The sequence below is a fragment of the Emys orbicularis genome, chromosome 1 (genome assembly GCF_028017835.1).
Source record: "Emys orbicularis isolate rEmyOrb1 chromosome 1, rEmyOrb1.hap1, whole genome shotgun sequence".
Classification (NCBI taxonomy): Eukaryota; Metazoa; Chordata; order Testudines; family Emydidae; genus Emys; species Emys orbicularis.
The window spans coordinates 8,083,703-8,103,607 of NC_088683.1; the positions used below are offsets into that span (position 1 = coordinate 8,083,703).

Genomic DNA, 19,905 nt, shown 5'->3' on the forward strand with positions numbered 1-19,905 from the left:
ATCTCCTTTGCACCTAAGCCATAGTCTGATTGATCCACAGCTGGTGGACTAAAGAGCAGACATGACAGCTGCAGGGGGCACCCAGGGATACATCAAGGACACATCTAGCCTTGGCTAAAAGGGGCTTGTCAATAGACTAGTCTATAAAAGCCTTTCAAGACAGTTGGACATGCCCAGATTCCCTAGAAGCAGGAGTTTGAATCCCAGCAGGGGCATCTTAGCTTAGTTTGTCATCCTCCAAGGCAGAGTTCCATGCAGGGCAGACATGAAATTTGCAGAGGTCCAACCTGTGCAGTGTGGCTATTAGAGAGCCTTGCAACTTCCTTCTCAAGAGGGTTTGCTCAGTGTCCTTGAACAGCCTCTGCCAGCGTTGTGCATTGCACTGGCTCGCTGCCGTGCTCCACACCAGAGGTAGCTGCATTTTAGTGATGCCAGGGGGTATAACATGTGAAGCATCCTGGGATCTATGGGATGAGTGGCACCATATGAATTCAGAATTACAACTACTTTCCCGAGAGAAAGGAGGGGGGGAAGAAGAGACACTGGCAGGGGTAGATTTAGGGAACCAGTTCTGGCTACAGAACGGCCTCCTCTTTCTCTGCATTGACCTGCTGGAGAGGCAAGCTCCTGCATGTGCAGCTGCTTCTTCAAACTTCTTGGGTTGGCCAAACTGGGCTGGAAGTTCACGGTGCGATTCCTGGGTCACCGTGAGCACAGCAGAAGTGCGGTCAAGGCATCACGGGTTCTGTGGGGCCTTGTACAAAATGACCCTGCAGCTGTGATTGGATCCTCCCCCTCCTCTAAGCTCCCTCGTGCCTGCCTGTGGACAAAGCCAGCCCGGCTCTTTCTGAGGTGCCAAAGCTTCTGGCGAGACACCCCGAGCCTGGCGGTGGAGCAGGGAAGGTACTTGGGGAACTCCACCCACTATGGGTCTGCTGGCAGGGAATCGGGGGAGGTGCTGTGCCCGTGTGTGGGGAGCAGGGATCCCAGCAGAACAGATCTGTGTACGACTGCCCAGGCCTAAGGCTGCGTGTTACTGATCAGCCCCACCCCCGAAGGAAGGAGCGCCAGACAGCTAAGAAAAAAAAACAAAAAAACAGTGAAAGTTTTTATTACTACCTGTCATCACATCCCCAAGCCAGCGGGGCCCTGGCTCATAGGCCCCTGTATGGTGTGCAGTGAGGGACAGGCCTCGGCCCATCTGCTGCACTAATCTATGAAATGGACGTAGTTCCTTGGCAGAAAAGATCCTCCCCGCCTGGAGCCTGCTCTGGTTGGAGGTGGGGGAAAGGCAGAGCCGGCGGGGGGCTGCCCCAAGCCAACGGCTCCGAGAGCTGCAGTGGGTGCGGTTTACAGCCAGGGCCGAGTGTGGCCTTCACACCGCGCTTTGGGCACCCCCAAATTACCTGCATCCCCCAGGAAAGGGCTCCCGTTGCTCGCCGGGCCTGGAGGAGCAGCTCCAGGAGCTGCCTGGCAAGCAACTGCAAAGGAGCTCTCTAATCCAACCCAACGTCCCATGCAGCCCGCCTTCAGGAGGAGCACGTGGCTTCCCACTGCCGGAAGATCCGGAACACCTTGCAGGATTTTACCGAGATGCTCTGCAACAAGGAGGAAACAAGGGGACAATCAGAGGTCAAGTCACTCCAGCGGGGAGTCGCACCCCAATCATAGAATCTCAGGGTCGGAAGGGACCTCAGGAGGTCATCTAGTCCCACCCCCTGCTCAAAGCAGGACCAACCCCAACTAAATCCCCAAATGGCCTCCTCAAGGACTGAACTCACAACCCTGGGTTTAGCAGGCCAATGCTCAAACCACTGAGCTATCCCTCCCCCCAATGGCCCAGCTGGGGGGTTCCCTCTAAAGCCCCAGGAGAGAGGACAGGCAGCGAAATTGCAGGACAGAACCACTGGCACCTTCATCCCAGGGTCACACTTGCTTTACAGACACTAGCCCTTATTACATAATCCCATTTTACTGAAGGGGAAACTGAGGCATGGAATGGGGGAGTGACAGAGTTAGAGCCAGAAATAGAACTGAGATCTCCTGATTCCCAGGCCTGGGCTCTAGCCTCCAGCCTACGCTTGTTCTAGCATCCTGATAAATTATCTGTCAAACTCTACCAGCTTCCAGAGGCTTGCCCAGACGGCAGCTGTACGTGGCACATCTGGGACAGACACCCAGCTATCCTGTCCATGATACAAATCACTTGAATCTTCAACGACAAATGCTGAAACCCCCACCCCACCTCCTGAGTTAGAACAAAGGTCATTCTCCAACACAAGAGGTCTGGGGGAGTAAAACTGACCAACAACGCCTCTCTTTCGGGGTAGCTCGCACCAGTTTTGGCTAAGATAGAGGTAGTGATGTCAAAATCAGGCTTATAATGGGAAGCTAGGTTCAACCTTCTCTATAGAGACTAGCATCTCTCCATAGCTATGCTGACAGTCCCTCTCTGACATGGTGTATTTATATACGCATGTGTGCTGCATACGGGGTCGCTATAAATATCTTCAGCACCTTCTACGCTGTCCAGGCTCTGGTTTCACCTTCACTTTCCCCCTGGATAGACAGACTCACCAGACTCCATCTGTGTAAGTTACTAGCAGCTTCAGGCTCCAGCTAATTTTTCCCTTACAGAGCTGGGGCAGTTTGAGTCAGTGGGTTTGTGGAGCTGGAAAGTGGAGGACGCTCCAGCTGTTTCTGCACGGGCACGTAGACGACAGGCAGCATGTGTCAGTCAGGGCTACTAGCGATCAAAACCCTTTCTGGCAGATCAGAACCAAGCTGCCCCAAATTTTGTACGTAGGATCTCAGCCCAAGGTAGAATTTTAATGCCAAGTTTGAAGCAAACTAGAGTATGCCTTTGGGAGATCGGGGGGTTCGAAGATTGAGGTGGGTTTCAGCTCTCACCACAAGCTCTGCGTCAGCTGCTCTGTTTGATTTCCTGGCGGCCAGGAGAACATTCAGCACCACCCGCCAGCCAGGCTCCGCCTTCACAGATGTCTGCTCCGATTGGTCGCCGGTGTCCTCTGAGACGGCCTTCTCCTGCACTGGGTTGACCCAAGGGCACCAGTCACGGTGTTGAGAGCTGGGATCGAAGAAGCTTCTGGTGGACGTGTCCTGCAGGGAGAGGAGAGGAGAATGGGTCTAAACCAGGGAGGGGAGTGACGACTTGTTTTAAAGAGACGTTATTAACAATAATACAGTCAGACACTGATTTAAAATCACCCCCAACTCCAGCCTCCAAAGCCATGCTGGGGAGCCCTCTCCAGGGCAGCAGAGAACAGCAGAGCACCCCCACCCAGGACATGGGTGTCATTCATCTCCAGGGCTGTCTGGGGAAGGGTTGGTTCCATCCTGCAGCCCGGGACTGTCCCAGGAGAAAGTATCTGACAACTGCCAGTGAAAGAAGCCAATTCAGTGGACCCTGCAGCAGCCCTCTCAAATCTCCCGTTAGTGCCCCTGAGCTGGAGGGGCCGTCTTTAGAGTGCTTCCGTGGACCCTCTGTTGAGGCTTAAAGGAGCAAATTCACCGCGATGATGGTGCTTTGATAAGGCGACACCTGTCCCACCACCAAGGACACCGCTCCATGACCCCGATTCGTTACACGAAGGCCACCAAGCAGCTGCCAGAGGGAAGCAACTACCCATCACAACCAGGCCCATCTGGATTCAAACCCACAACCCAGAGGTGTGAAAGGCCCCACATCCCATTACCTTCCTTCCGATCCCTCCTGGGCCTGCAAAAGGATCTGACTTTGCCAGATTTGAGAAGAGGCAAAAGGTGTAATTTCCCCAAACTGGACAGAAAGATAGAAACTAACCGGAGGGAGAGTGTGTGTGTGTGTGTGTGTGTGTGTGGGGATGTTCTCTCCGCTTCAGGGGATGGAGCCAGGACAGAGCAACACATGGTTGAGGAAGCAAGTTGCAAAGACTTTGCTAGCAGCAGGGAAAACCTGACCTGGATTCTTGAGAGAGTGGCAAATTCTCTCGGTTGTTCTCCTTGGCGCGTGGCCAGGCACTCACCGAACTACTGGAAGAGCAGAGGCGCGCCCGCTTGGCTCTCCTGTGAGGGCTGGATGGCACCTCCACGCTGTCCCCCTGCCCCATGCTGCGGGTCACCGGGCGGCTCCTCGGCGACGGGCTTGATGCCTCCGGCTCGGCCCGGTCCATGGGGCTCGAGCCATCCCAGCTCCGCATACGGGCTGTCACGGGGGATGGGCTCTTCTCGTGCTACCAGTGGGTAGGAGAGGGAGGGGAAAGTTAGCTCCTGATGGACAGCACTAGCTAGCAGAGTTCCTATGGTCACCAGCACTTCCTCAGCTGCTGGAGGAAGGGACCTGCACTCGAAGCACAGCAGATCCTCATGCCTATTACTACTCACACCCCAGCTCGAAAGCCTGTTTAGGCGCTGTAGGGAGCAGATCCAGGGCGAGTGGCTGGCACATCACTTACCTCTCTCCCCCAGTCCAACCGATCCATACACAGCCAGTCCTACCCAAGTGCAGCCTGACGAGACCCTACGCTTTTGGGGAGAGCTTTGTTCTGAGAGCACCTTCCCAGGGCTGGCCCCAGACAACCAGCCTGAAAATACCCATGTGGGCGGGACGAAAGATGGCACAGGCCACTGCCCATAACAAACACCGCTTGCTGCCCCGAGCCTTCCACCTGCCAGGCCCTGCTGAGACTTCCGGACCTCTGGTGCCAGCACCATTGCAGGAGAGGTGGAAGTGCTGCACTGAGACTAGCTGTCATACTTCCTCCCCCACAGGAGATGGCGCTGTGCCCGGGGTAAGGGTTTTAGCGCTTTCTGCAGAGTCAACACAGTGATGTGAGTGACTGATCCTAGGGCGTGCAATTGTAAAAATGCATCAAAACCCAACCACCACCCAGCCAGGAAATGAGCGTTTAGATGGGTGCTACAGAACACCCTGGGATTCATTCAACGCTCTTCCCCAGGTATCTGAACGCCGCTAGCCTTCAGACTCCCTGAGCAAACGAAAGTATTTCGCATCCCCACTCCTCAAAAAACCCGCTGGGGCTCTCGAACAAAGGGGTTCTCCCCACCCTCTAGGCATTGCCACAGGTACCTTGCCAATGGCCTGGATACAACTTCAGTGCTACTCCCAAAGCGGGCAGAGGGCTCGCTCAAGTCCAAAGCAGCGTGAGAGATCCCCCCAGCACAGGGATTAAATGCCTGGATGCTGAAGCTAAACAGTCGGACTGGAAAGAAGGCACATTTTTGACAGAGGGTAATTAACCATTGGAATAACTTGTCATGGCGGAGTCGCCATCACTGACAATTTTACAATCAAGATGGGATGTTTTTCTCGGAGATCTAGTTTAGGGACATTCTCTGGCCTGTGTTATACAGGAGGTCAGACCAGAGGATAACAATGGTCCCTTCTGGCCGGGGAATCAATGGAAGAGTGAGACGTAGACCTTGCCCCCGCGGGGCAGTACACTGCTGCTCCACTAGACACTCCCAGAACTAGCCTGCTCGTTGAATTTTCAGGGGTAGCTCTGGGATGACGGACCGAGCGCACGTTGGGGGCATATTCCCCCTGACTCACTGCGGGATCTTGACCGCCCCAGAGGTGTCTATAAATAAAAATAGCCAGAGGCCAACATTTTCAAAAGCCGCATTGATGGAGGTGCCTGGATTTCGGAGACCCTACGGGGGCGGATTCCCATTGGCACTGAGCACCTACAGCTCCGAGTAAGTCACTGAGAGCTGCGGGTGCTCAGCACTGCGGCAAACCTGGCCTAAAATGCAGGCAATCGATGGCCACTTTGGAAAGTTTGGGCCGTAGAGAAAATTCCAGCTTGTGGGGCCCACAGTCAGGCACCTCCCACCGGCACTGCGTCCCCTTTAAAAAGAGACAGAATTAATCCCTTCCTCCTCTTCCCCAGTGGTCTCTCCCAGGAACCTAGCTTCAGAAATCTGCATGGGTGAAAGGGATCGGTGCTCACAGCACACGATGCTCCCCGATTTATCATGACATCTTTCAGTCCTGCTGATTTTGCAGTTTCATCCCCCTGTTACTCTGCAGCAACAAAGCTGGGGCTGCGCTGTGAACCTGGCCTTGATAACGGGCCCAAAGCTCCCTTTCATGCCATCCCACAAGAGAGGGATGAAAGGACGGGCCTGCAGGGGGTCGCCCCAGAAAAGCGGCGAGATTGGAAACACGGCAGCGCGACGGAGCCCGGGCTGGGGGAGAGCTGCCTTGAGTGCACAGGCACCAGCGGCAAGTATTGTGGGGGAATAGGCCTGGCTGGCCTCCCTTGCACCGATCAGAACATCAGCGAAGACTCATCATATAGGCCCGCCCTGCAGGCCACAAGCCTGAACTAGGCTAAGTGACACAGCCTCCTGCCAAACTCGGTCAAGGGTCATGACCGGGGGGGGGAGGGAGGGGGGGGGGGCGGGACAAGGAGGGAAAGAATAAAAAGCCCCAACAGCAGCACTAATGAAATATGTTCATGGCTGATGAAATATAATAACCGCTTGTGTGAAGCAATAGCTGAATGCAAACTGACTAAATGCAACTTCTCCTGTGAGCACCCTGTAATTCCAGCTAATGGCCAAACTAGCCAATCATAGATCTTCTTTGGGTGTCCCGTGATAAACCCCTATGCCCTTAACCGTAAAACCCCGGAAAAATAATACGTACCTTGACGGGAAAAGCATTCCAACTGGTGCCAAGTACCACCCATGGCGGAAACCACCAAGAAACCCCCCACCCAATAGGCACCCAATTCTCGTAAAATAATGAGGAAGGTACCGGGAAAAAGGGACAGACCCCAACTCTTATTTCACGCAAATGACGTATTATTTGTACTATGCTTGCGGTTTGAAGGAATAAAGGCAGCCTGCGTGCTGTGCTAGGGATGGTAGTTTTCGGACTGCTACCCCAACGCATTGGTACGTATTGCAATAAACTGGCCTCAGGCTTGAGTCTGTGAACTAAAATCAATGTGTGGGTGACTTTTTCCACGAAAAGTCTCAATAACCAGCTTAAAGAGACGCTTGGGAATTGGTGCTTGGGAATTGGAACCTGGTTCCACTGGAAAGAATGCTCGTGTCTGCAGATCTGGATCAAACAAGGAGCCATCTTCCCTGGGGGCAATGGCAAAAGGATGCTGCCAGCGACTGTGCCGTCAATCAGAAATCCACCACAAGTAACCACCTGGGACCAGATCCTGATCCCAGTTACACTGGTGCAAATCTGGAGTAGCCGCAGAGCACAGTGCTGTAATATAGTCAACAGCCACTTCCCTACCTGCAGAGTCCAGGCCAGAATTTAGGGAGACCCCATGTGATCAGGCAGCACAGGCTACGTTTAGTTTCTGGAATTGGGAGCCAGAGAAAACCACTGGGTTTTGTCCACGCTCAGTGGCCTAAATAAAGAGTCCCCGGCATGTTCATCACAACCGAGCCCATGCTCTTGTCTAGCACCCGGGCCAGGACAGTGGGCATTTGGGGGATTTAACCTCTCAGCAAAATGCTTGATTCCCACAGCCTCCCCCCATCCCCACCAGCTGGCACTTGGAGGCTGCTTTCCAGCAGGATTACGACAGCGCTAAGGTAAGTCCCTGCCTGGCCTTAAACTACCTGACCACGTCGCTTTAACATTCCCACGAGGGACGTTCTAATTTCAGATCTACGCAGGGAGCTCCACCCCAGCAAGCCAACGCGCTGGTGGAGGGCTGCCTAGAGCTCTCGGCAGTCAGGGATGTGGCTTCAGTTGGCCAGAGGAGAGGGGGGTCTCTAAACCGTGATAAGCCCATGCGTCTTTTCTGCTGCAGCACTCCTAACCCACCTGGCAGGACCCAAACCCAGATCCCATGAGTGGCAACACAGGGGGCTGTCACTAGACCATCACGCTGGCCCAGACATTTCTCCTTCCCTAGGATGGACATCTAGCGCCATACAAACAGCACGTCTGACGCTGGGATAGTAAATACACTGCCACGAAGGCCTTCCATACACATCACGATTACAGGCCTTTTCACAAGGCCACAGGGCTTCAGCGCACACAGCTTTGCTAGGTGTCTCCATCTCTCTCCAAACCTCCCTCCCAAAGAAACTTGGAGGGACCTCTCCGAGCGAGAGAGGCGAAGCGTACCTGCTCCGAGCCCGGAGGAAACGTTGTGTCCTGGCTCCTCGTGATCATCCTGCGGGGAGACGTGGGCACCAGTGGGGCTCGGTCCGAGCGTGCCTCTGTGGGCGTGGTGGGAGTGCTGCTGAATCCAAAGGAAGAGTCCAATTCGAGCATGGAAGACTCAATCTGATGGAAACCCCACAGCCCCACCTTCCTCATGCAGCGGGAACACGTGATCACTGGGAGGTGCATGGACCCTGACGAAGGGCTGTGTGTTGGAGGCAGGGTAGAGTGGGGTGAGGAGAGAAAGTCAGGAACAAATCTAGGCAATTCCTCAAAACTGATACTGATTATTAGAACAAACAGACGTATTTGATAGACTAAACATTTAGTTCAGTGTTCCCCAAACTTCTGAAAGCTGAGCTCCCACTTCCGGGAAACCAATCATATCCCCCCGCCATGCACTGTTAAAAGTCTACACATTTTAATCTATACACCAACTTGCACACACACCTCAGTTAGCTCTTTGCATGGTCCTTCCTTTCCTTTCTTTCATGCTTTGATGAGCAGTGAAATAATCAACAGTGTTGACGTTTATTTGAAATAGCATCATTGGCATCTAAGTTAATGGGGCAGTTGACAGCTCAGAACTATTGTTTCAGGCTCTCTGCAAACTCAGGCAGATGTCTATCTCTGCATCAGTTACTTCACTTCATGGTTTTGGAGGTTTTCTTTGCAACCACAGCAGCTAGAGCAGGGGTGGGCAAACTTTTTGGCCCAAGGGCCACATTGGGGTTGCAAAACTGTATGGAGGGCCGGGTAGGGAAGGCTGTGCCTCCCAAAACAGCCTGGCCCCGCCTCCATCTGACCCCTCCCACTTCCCACCCCGACTGCTCCCCTCAGAACTCCCGACACATCCAACCCCCCCTGCTCCTTGTCCCCTGACCGCCCCCTCCTGGACCCCCCACCCCTAACCGCCCCCCAGGACCTCACCCCCATCCAACCCCCCTGCTCCCAGTCCCCTGACTGCCCTGACCCCTATCCACACCCCCGCCCCCTGACAGGCCCCCCGAGACCCCACACCTATCCAACCCCCCCGTTCCCCATCCCCTGACCCCTAGCCACACCCCCGCCCCCTGACAGGCCCCCCGAGACCCCACGCCTATCCAACCCCCCCCGTACCCCGTACCCCATCCACACCCCCGCCCCCTGACAGGCCCCCCGAGACCCCACACCTATCCAACCCCCCCGTTCCCCATTCCCTGACCCCTAGCCACACCCCCGCCCCCTGACAGGCCCCCCGAGACCCCACACCTATCCAACCCCCCCGTTCCCCATCCCCTGACCCCTAGCCACACCCCCGCCCCCTGACAGGCCCCCCGAGACCCCACGCCTATCCAACCCCCCCTGTTCCCCGTCCCCCATCCACACCCCCGCCCCCTGACAGGCCCCCCGGGACTCCCACGCTTATCCAACCCCCCACCTGTTCCCTGACCGCCCCCCAGAACCTCTGCCCCATCCAACCGCCCCCTGCTCCCTGTCCCCTGACTGTCCCCCGGGACCCTCCGCCCCTTATCCAACCCCTCGGCCCCGGCCCCCTTACCATGCCGCTCAGAGCAGCATGTCTGGCAGCCGCACCGCCCGGAGCCAGACACGCTGCCGCGCTGCTCGACAGGAGCGCACAACCCTGCCGCCCAGAGCGCTGCCCGCGGGGGAGGAGGGACAGCGGGGGAGGGGCCGGGGGCTAGCCTCTCCGGCCCGGAGCTCAAGGGCCTGGCAGGACACGGCCCGCGGGCCGTAGTTTGCCCACCTCTGAGCTAGAGGCTGACACTTTTTAAACACTGGAAGCTCAGGCCCTACAGAGGCAATATTGGAGAGGACAGTCCTTTGTGCTCCAACCCCCTCAGTTTCTGACAGGTTTCATAGCAAATTTTAGCGAAGTGCTACCTACATTTTGAAGCGTGTGTCTGATATTTACAAACAGCATTTTAGCTTTCACCGTCCGAGATTAGTCGCCTACTGACCTGTAAGCCCAGCCGCAGAGGGCCAGGATGCAGGCGGGGACATGTACTTGAAAGAGGTCAGAGCCCAATTTCATCGGTGTTTTCTCCCCTTCGGTTTTGCATTCGAGTTCCTCCTCGATCAGATGCAGGAGAAGGCTGATTTTATCTTCTGTCAAGGACTGCAAAGGACACACGACTCAGTCACAGTCTGGGAGGGTCAGGAGCCATGCTTGGGCTCCCTCAAACAGAGTTCCAATACACGGGGCACACGTGGAGCAAAGACTGTCTCTAGTTGTATGGCACCTAGCACAGCAGGGCTCTGATCTCAGCACTACTGTACTACAAATAAATGATTACAATGTTGCAATCAGGAAAGTGGCTATGGGAAAAAATGTCACCTTCTTACTCCTCAGATGGGTTCCCTGGGTGTTTTCAGAATCAGGGCTGCTGACGTTAGCGACTGTTGTAAGGTTCTACTCCTCTTAGCTCTTCAGAACCAACACAGAGAGGGGGATGTTGCACGAGCAACAGAATCATGAACTAAGTTCTGATCGCCGGACTAACCTCAACCCCCCAGAAGGCCGCACAGGTGAAATGGAAAGTGGAATGTGGCCTGCAGAATCTTCGTTACTGGCGAGGATGCAGGAGCCAGAATGAACCCAGCTTGACTCTCAGATCCCAAAGGGCGGGGGCAGTGTGTGTGTGTGTAAACTGAGTACATTGATGGGGAAATCGCTGAGACACAATGAGGAAGGAGCCCCAGGGTCCCATTGTCGGGGAGGCCCTTTTCAGAACAGAACATTAGGAAGGACACAGATGGGATACAGAAATGTGTTCAGTGCCCATTGCCCTGGCAACACCTATTGCCCACGCCCCTTATGGCTTTTAAACCTAAGCCAATATATATATGCTATCCATGGAGGTAGCTAAATCAACCATCTCCACTGTTATTCCTTTCCAACCAACTGATGGACCCTTGGTTCCAGCAAATAAGTTCCACCCTGGTGTCATACTGAGAGACAACCAAACACCTGACTATAGCAATGGGCCTTGGTACATGGCTGATGGGCACTAGACCTAGTGCTCTGGGCAACCATTAGAAGATGAGAGTTTATAGGCTGCAACTTTCTGGTCGCTCTATCTTACAATCACCTTGCAGCTAACGAGACAAGGCTGGTGGCTACTTCCTGCTCAGGACACCTCACTGATTAATGCGAGTAACTGTTAATGAGGTGAGGGTCTGCTGGTAGGGCTGGCCTCCTTCCCTCTGCAGCTAAGGGCATGCTGTACAAAAAGGAGTCCACCGTCTCCTTCCCATGAAGCGTTTCCACATGAAGCAGTGGGAACCTGAGGCTGCTGACATCTTTATGCACATTTGCAACATTGGGACATGTAAACCCACTTTCGGGGGCTGCCTCCCCAAACTGTGCAATTACTGGACACAATTTTGAAAACCGTCTTTAAAAAACCTTAGGAAATTCCACACCAAAACCTCTGTTAGGAGAACGTTGCGGTTGCAAAATGAAGCGCTCAAACATCAGCGAGCACCTCAGGTTACTCATGCAGACTATTAAAACTCTAGGACGATGCATGCGCAAGGGGCAGAGCTAAGGTTACCCAGGCAACTGTCACTTTAGCGTTTCTTGGCTTCTGACGTCTCAACCTTACTGTCATTTTTATATGGATTTAGATAGTGCCTGGCATGCCAGGCATCTTCATCTGACCCTTCCCACTTCTCCCAATGGTGAGCACAAACTCACCATATTTTTCAGATCCTCTGGTTTCAGAGAGGGCAGCTGAAGTTCTAGCTGACACAGGCTTTGAAAGCGATCCAGGAAGTCACTGACGAGGGCTATGGGCTCGCCAACCAGTAAAACAGCAAAGCGATCTATTAGGAAGCAAAAAGCAGGAGGCTTCAGTTTCGATGCAGATCCCTGCCCTCTCGTCATTTCACAGAGAGAGAGAGAGAGAGAGAGAACAGGCATCAGTGATGCCAAATTAAAAATAAGGGTCTTCCTGCCATTAAAAGGCCAAGCACAAAAAGGAGCATGGACCTACAGTTTTATTCTTTTTCAGGTCACCTTTAAGCCTGATCCATTGCTGAAATGTGGCTCAACTTCCTAGTGAAGTGAGGGCTGTAAAAAAGATAAATTCTCTAACCCTTTACACATGCCCTAAGTCATGCAATCCCCTCCACATCCCGATTATAGTTTTTAACAGTCATCTCTCTCTGTAAAAAGGGACTGTAACAACCTTGTAGGTAGGTGCTACTGAAGGCAATGTTATGAGAAGGCCAATACAAAAGGAGAGGGCAGTAAGACTAGAAAGGAAGAAAGAGCATATTCTTGGACTGTTGCCCAGGTTGGACTTAGTGACACCTACCTGGGCAGGGGCTGTCTGGCCAGAAACAGAACTTCTCATGGGCAGTACACAAAGCTTTCTTCAGCGCCGCACACCTCTCCTTGTCTGAAAGGCAAACAGCACTGAAAGCTAGGTAGCTGCGGAATAATCTTCCACAGGAACCGTGTGGGACATTTCAATCTAGTTGGACAAAGCTCAGGAGAAGACACTGCACTGGCAGAGGGATGGCTGGAGGAGAGCTAACAGGGTGTCCATAGCTCTAATGTCTAAGGTGGTGTCATTTTGACTGATATTTGCATGGATGGCTACATACAAATCTGCCCAGCAGAAACCCTGAACAGTTACTGACTGAAGATTTAACGTCTCATCTTAAACCACCTCCCGTTCCTTTCCCCTTGTCCTATAGCAGAACCCCATCCCGTTGGGGGCAGACTGCCTCATACTCTCTGCCCCACCAGCTCTTCTTCCCTGCAGATAATTCTACTGGGCCCCACACTCATTTTTCCCTGCCCTGTCTTACCTTCATCCTTGCTCTCTCTTCCCACACTGGTTCATGCTCCGAGGGAGCAGTCAGGAACCAGCAGCAGTGGGGAGCAGGGCAGGTTACGTGGGAAAGAAGGGGACATTCTCAGCCAGGCAAAACCTATTCCACCTCCCTGCAGCCACAAACCCTCCCACTCCCTTGGCACATTGCTCCCAAGTGGTCACCATGAAACCGTTGGAGTTTGCCAACGTCCAGGTGATGGGGACTTGGCTAAGGATACATTTAATTCTCCTTTTAAGTTGATCAAACCCCTCCCCCTCTCCTGCCCACAGAACCAAATCATTTACTAATAAAATGAAAAAATTCTACCCTGTGCTTTGATCGCCTCAAGTTACTTAGAGTGTAAACTCTGTGGGGCAGGGATCACCTGTTTGTTCTGTGTTTGTACAGCGCCTAGCACCGCTGGAGATGCTACAGTAATACAAAGAATACCTGATTCTAAGCAGGTACTATTATCAAGACACTAATTTGACCTGTAGCTACTTAAAGTGACTATTTAATTAACAAGGAGGGGTCAACAGTCTGAATGAAACTGAAAAAAAAAAAAAAAGGGCCGGAAAGAGACGCATGATAAAAACACAACCACAAGTTGCCTCAATCAGACATCATTATTAATCCAAGTGTTGGTATGTGTTATGCAAACAATTATATGCCCCCTAGTGGACATGCAAATAACAAGATCAGTTACTTATTTAAAGCAAAGTGAGAGAATCACTGGCCGGAAGCGTTTGCTTGACCAAAAGAAGCAGAAAGCACCAGTTTCAATTGCGGGTGTGGGTTAATATGGTCTCCAGGCAAAGGAATGTACAGGGAAGGAGAGCAAGTTAAAGGGCGGTGAAACCATCGTACTCCAAGGCTAAGGGAAAAACTTGAGATTGGTTGCTAGACTAGAAAAAACAACATAAAGTGAACATAACAGGTAGAGAGAGTTTAACTGCTAACAATTCCCCATAAATTCTTTGTTACAAAGGAAATGCCAGACTGGCTCAGAGCAGTGGCCCATTATTATTTGTATCGCCATAGCATCTAGGAGCCCGACGCAAGGATCAGGATACCTTTGTGCTAGGCGCTGTCCAAGTACGGAACAAAAAGATCGTCCCTGCAGTGGTCAGTTACCAGCTGCTTCAGGAGATGGTGCAAGTAACCCTGCAGTGGAATAATCTGCCCCCCGGGAAATCTCTTCCCAGCCCCTAGTAGTAGAGCTCAGTTGATGCCCTCAAGCAGGAGGTTTTATGATCTTTAAAACCCAAGGGTGTTTTTAAACTTGGGTGCATGAACTTAAACATGCTAAACAAGCGGCTCCATTTTCAGAGAGGCCCCAGCTTCCAGAGAAAATACCAAATGTAAATGCCCAAGGATGAATTTAGGTGCCTGCTCTAGGCCCTTTGCCGTGAAATCTGTAGTTTTATTTCCAGATTAGGAACAAAGTGATCAGCCGTATGGAGAGACTGTTGTACGTACACTTGTTGAAGTCAAATGCCAGCTGCAAACTTGCACAGAGGAAGGCCTGGCAGCTGGAGCACTTCAGCATGTCACTCTCTATATTGGTCCATCCATATTTGGCACATATCAGGGGGGACAGCTCATGAGGTTTGCCTGCCCACTTCAAAGAGTGCTCATGTTAAGGACAACAATACAGAGACATCACAACTGTATTCAGCTAAATACTTGGGCCAACCAAACAATTCACCTGGGTCTTTATTGAAGGACACCGTTTCCACCTTTTAAGAAACGGAGTGGCTGGGTGAAGAGACACGCATGGGGACTGACTGCCAGGAGAAATTCTGGGTTGGTTTTTGGCGGGAGTGTAGGGGTAGGTCAGCTTTTGATACAGAAAGCTCAGCACCAAAAAGGATATAGTAAACGTTTCTACTCTGCTGAAGAAGGCTTCTTTACTAGTTGTCTCAAAAGGAAGAGCATCTGTTTGTGAAGAGCCATTAGTTGATTCTGACAAGGCAGATGTGTCCTTTCTAAAATAAAGCAACAGGTCAGCAAGCAAAGTCCCTTTGCCCTCTGTGTAAAGATTTCATTAATGTTCTAGAAAAATGCATATTACAGCAATGAGTCCACAACACCTCTACCAATCTCACCCTTCAAGCTTAACCTCCAAACAAATTTCTTCCATAAGCCCTACAAACCCCAGATTCTAAGAAGTGTTAACAAAACAAAGGCCAATTAAGAGAAAATGGAACAAAGATGTACACTAAACATCAGCGCTCAAGCTCCTGACACTGATCAGTAATAGCTGGTGATATGCATTTGCCATGAGGGTTCCCCCACCTCTTTCCCAAATCTGGTGAAGTAATATGGAAAACGGATACTAAATCTGAGAACTTTGCAATGGAGCAGCATGATTCAGTGCCTTAAATTGCAGCAAGGGAGGTTTAGGTTGGACATTAGGAAAAACTTTCTAACTATCAGGATAGTTAAGCACTGGCACAAATTGCCTAAGGAGATTGGGGCATCTCCATCATTGGAATTTTTAAGAACAGGTTAGACAAATATCTGTCAGGAATGGTCTAGCTCAGTGGTTCTCAAACTTTTGTACTGGTGACCCCTTTCACATAGCAAGATTCTGAGTGTAACCCCCCACTTATCAATTAAAAACACTTGTTTATATATTTAACACTATTATAAATGCTGGAGGAAAAGTGGGGTTTGGGGTGGAGGCTGACAGCTCACAACCCCCCATGTAATAACCTCATGAGCCCCTGAGGGGTCCCAATCCCCAGTTTGAGAACCCCTGGTCTAGCTACTACATAGTCTTGCCTTGAGTGCAGGGAACTAGACTAGATAACCTCTCAACCTCAACCCTTCCAGTCCTACAGTTCTATGATTCTATGACAGGGCACAAGACTGTGAGCAAGACGACATTGTTCTCTTCCCATCTCGAGGCTACATTAGCTTCTGGGGTGAAAAAAAGCCTGTGAGGCACTGTTAAAGAAAAAGTGTGAATTTCTTATTTAATATTTCCTTATGGTAGCACCCAGAGGCCTTCACTGAGCCTGTGCTGCTTTTGACACCACCAATAACGCCCTCCTTAAAATCTTGTGCTCTGTTGGCTTCTATAACTCTGTCCTCTCCTGGTTCTCCTCCTATTTCTCTAATTTTTCCTTTCGACATCTCCTTTGGTAGGTCTTCCTCCTCCCCTCTCCATGTGAGAGTCCCCCCTTGTCTTGTCCTCTTCTCCCTTTAGATCTTCTTGCTAGATGGTTTCAACCACCAACTTTTCACTGATGAATTACAAACCTTTTTCTTCGTTTGTGAGCCTCCATCCAATTCCACATCAGAGCCTGGTACATAGACTTCACCTCCTTGATACGTTGCTGTCAATTTTAAATTAACTTTTGGCCAAACCTGGACTTTTAATATCCTCTCTGAAACCTTCCCCACTCCACCCATTCTTGGTCACCTTTAAAAAATACCACAACCCTCCATGTCACCCCAGCCAAAAAACTTGGGGGCCATCTTCAGCTCCTACACTTCCTCACCACTCATAACCGGGGCTGTGCTTAAGTCTAGCCACACAGGGAGTCAATTTTGATTCTCAAGGGGAAAAGAAATCCACTTGAGAGTCAGCTGCTGTAAACACAAAGGCTTGTGCAAACTGGACCCAGTGGTGAGCTGGAGCCAGTTCGCACCGGTTCGCAAGATCCGGTTGTTAAATTTAGAAGTCGGTGTAGAACCGGTTGTTAAAGGGGCCGGCGGGTGAGACCGTCCTGTCCGGCCCGCCTGAGCTCCCAGCGGGGGAGGCTCCCCCGCTTCCCCCCGCCCCTCGCAGAGCCCCAGCGCACCGCGCCGCTGGCGCCAGCACTCTGGGCAGCTCTGCAGCTCCTGCCACTTTGAACAGCATAGTAAGGGAGCCAGGGTTGGGAGGAGGGATTGGATAAGGGGCAGGGAGCGGTTGGAGGGGGCAGAGGTTCTGGGGGGGGCGGTCAGGGGATGGGGAACAGGGGGGTTGGGTAGGTATGGGAGTTCCGGGGGTCTGTCGGGGTGGTGGTGGATGGGGTTGAGGCAGTCAGGGGACAGGAAGCGGGGCGAGTTGGGCAGGGGGTGGGGTCCTGGGGGGCCATTATGGTGGGGGGTCTCAGGAGGGGGGGTGTCAGAAGACAGGGAGCGGGGCGAGTTGGGTAGGGGTTGGGGTCGGATGGGGGGGGGAAAGACAGGCACGTGGGGCTTGTACTCACTGCGCGGTTCCCTACCAGGTCTTCAGCGGCACTTCGGTGGGGGGGGGGAGGGGTCTTCACTCGCTCCGGGTAAAGGGCCTGCCGCCGAAATGCCGCTGAAAACCCGGAGTGAGTGAAGCCCCCCCCCCCGCCGAAGTGCTGCCGGGGACCCGGTAGGGAACCGGTTCTTAGGATTTTGGGAGCTCATCACTGACTGGACCCAACCACGGGGCTGTGCTGACAACGTGGCAGCTACACTAGGGCCCATCGCAAGGCAAACACCGGCCTCCTCCGAGATGCCAGGGCTGAACGGGCAGACGCCTGCCTTTGGCCAGGCAAACGAGAGGCCTCGGAATACAGTGCTCCTAAAGCCTCTGCCAGGTCCATCGCCCTTCCCCCAGACCGCGAGGGATTGGACCACCCGGGGGCCCTCACTCCAGCCCGGCTTGAGAGGGACACCTCGCCTGTCTGGGCCCATGAGGCCGTGACGGTGCCCACGCTGGGGGCCTGGCTGACCCTGTGGGGGGCTGCGGCCCCCCCGCCACTGGGCCCAACGCAGGTGCCAAGGGGGGTAACCAGGGAGATGACCCAGGGGCAGCTGTTATGTTCCCCCCCAGATCCCCGCTCACCCCTCCAGGCCGGGCTCCTCCGGGGCGATCCCCCCGTCTATCAGCTCCCGGATCTTCTGCGGGGTGACGGCTGGGGACTTCGGTTTACCCCCGGGCCCCTCCTCGCTCTCCGGGGCAGCAGCGCTGGGCGCCGCCATCTTGATCCCGTCTGTGTAACCTTCCCCTCGCGGAGGCGGGAAACAAGGAGCCGGGGAACTACCGTTCCGGCCCCACACGGAGGGCGCTCCAGGGCCCTCTCATCTCCACCCCCACCCCCGGATTAAGGGGAGTAGCCTCCCAGGTGGGCACTGAGCCAGATCCTCCCTCCCCCCTTGTCATGGGGGAAGCCTCCAAATCCATCCCTAGTACGGGGAGCCTCCCTGACAAGGAGACAGGGCTTGGGAGGAGCATAAGGGGAGTAAAGAGGAGGGTGCGTCTATACTGCACCTGCGCTACAGCGGGGAGCGAGGGTTACTGAGGGTGTCTACACTGCACCAGCGCTACAGTGGGGAGTGAGGGTTACTGAGGGTGCATCTACACTGCCGGCGCTACAGCGGGGATTACTGAGGGTGCATCTCCACTGCCGGTGCTACAGCGGGGAGCGAGGGTTACTTAGGGTGCGTCTCCACTGCCGGCGCTACAGCGGGGAGCGAGGGTTACTGAGGGTGTGTCTACACTGCACCAGCGCTACAGTGGGGAGTGAGGGTTACTGAGGGTGCATTTACACTGCCGGCGCTACAGCGGGGATTACTGAGGGTGCATCTCCACTGCCGGCGCTACAGCGGGGAGCGAGGGTTACCGGCACTACAGTGTCACAGCTGCAGCTGCACTGCTGTAACGCTGTAGTGTAGACACTACGGCGATGGAAAAGGAGTTTTTCCATTGCTGTAGTATATCCACCCCGAGAGGTGGTAGTTAGATCAATGGAAGAATTCTTCCATTAACCTAGTTGCGTATACAATTGTTTTAGGTCAACCTAACTATGCCGCACAGGGCGTGAGATGCTTCACAGCCCTGAGCAATGTAGCTAGGTCGACTTAAGTTTCAGGTGTAGACCAGGCCTTAGAACCTTTCTGGTTCTGACTCCATCATAAATTGTTTCCATGACAGCAGCATCCTTCTTGATAGGTCATCCCGTGTCCACCATGCCTTCTCTTCCCTCCAGATGGGATCCAATCTAAGATGTACCTGGAGCTTTTGCCCCAGGGTAACCTGATGACAGGCCCAAACCACTGTAGCCATCTCTGTCTAATTACTGATTCCACAGTCTGCTGACTTGCTCTGCATAACACTTCCACATTAATTACACAATCTCTCTAATGAATTCCCAACATTCTAGACCCACAAAAGCATTTTGGTTCCTAAGTTCCATTGAAATCAGTCCATAGCTCTTCTTCAGGTCTGGGTTAGTCCAATAAAAGATATTACCTCACCTACCTTGTCTCTCTCATTGAAATCAATGGTACTAAGGAGCCTAAATATCTTTGTCGATTTGAGCCTTAAGCCCCTACAATCTCCTGCTTCCTGGCCCTCCCCTTTTGTGGGAAGATTGCTCCCCTGACTTGTGATTAAGGGAGAAATCCCTGGATCCTCTCGACCCCAGTATTACTGATCCCAGGTGTTCAAAAATCATGACTCAGGCCCCAAAAACTCATGAGTTTTAAAAACGATAATACATATTGGATTCTTTTTATTTGCCTTCTGGTTTCTGAGCTTTTAGGCGTCACATTTTCAAGCTTTTCTCTGCAATCACAAATGCTAAAAACTTAACATTTTAAAAAGAGTCTCGCATATTTGCATGTCTCCAGGAGCTGGGTGTTTAAGACAAACAGCAAATATCATGAGACTCACGACACAATCACAGGAGTTTGTGACACTTTGGAACTTCGAGGCATTCAAAATCCAAACCTGGATTCTAATTTTGCAAAACCCCAATTTCCTGAACCAAAACTAGATCCAAATGTCACTGACTTTGGGGAATTGGAATCCTGAACACACAGCCAATTTATTTAATTATTTATTTAGGCTTTTAAGCCCGTTTCTGTTGTCAGTGAAAGGAATTTGCAAATATCCGCTCATCAATTTTAGCCTTCCTTCATTCAAATGGTCAAGATAGAGT

General features: G+C 52.5%; 1 protein-coding gene across 1 annotated transcript; it reads right to left on the minus strand.

Annotated features, from left to right (window-relative positions):
• Nucleotides 1-1,105: 1,105 nt before the first annotated feature.
• ZC3HC1 (zinc finger C3HC-type containing 1) lies at nt 1,106-17,944 on the minus strand. Its single transcript, XM_065416842.1, has 10 exons — nt 17,808-17,944; nt 14,871-14,982; nt 14,474-14,624; nt 12,490-12,573; nt 11,868-11,995; nt 10,129-10,286; nt 8,129-8,372; nt 4,026-4,232; nt 2,911-3,120; nt 1,106-1,598 (listed from the first exon to the last, which is right to left on the minus strand). The coding sequence occupies exons 1-10, from the start codon at nt 17,942-17,944 to the stop codon at nt 1,530-1,532; spliced, it is 1,500 nt and encodes a 499-aa protein (XP_065272914.1). The 3' UTR covers nt 1,106-1,529.
• Nucleotides 17,945-19,905: the final 1,961 nt, after the last annotated feature.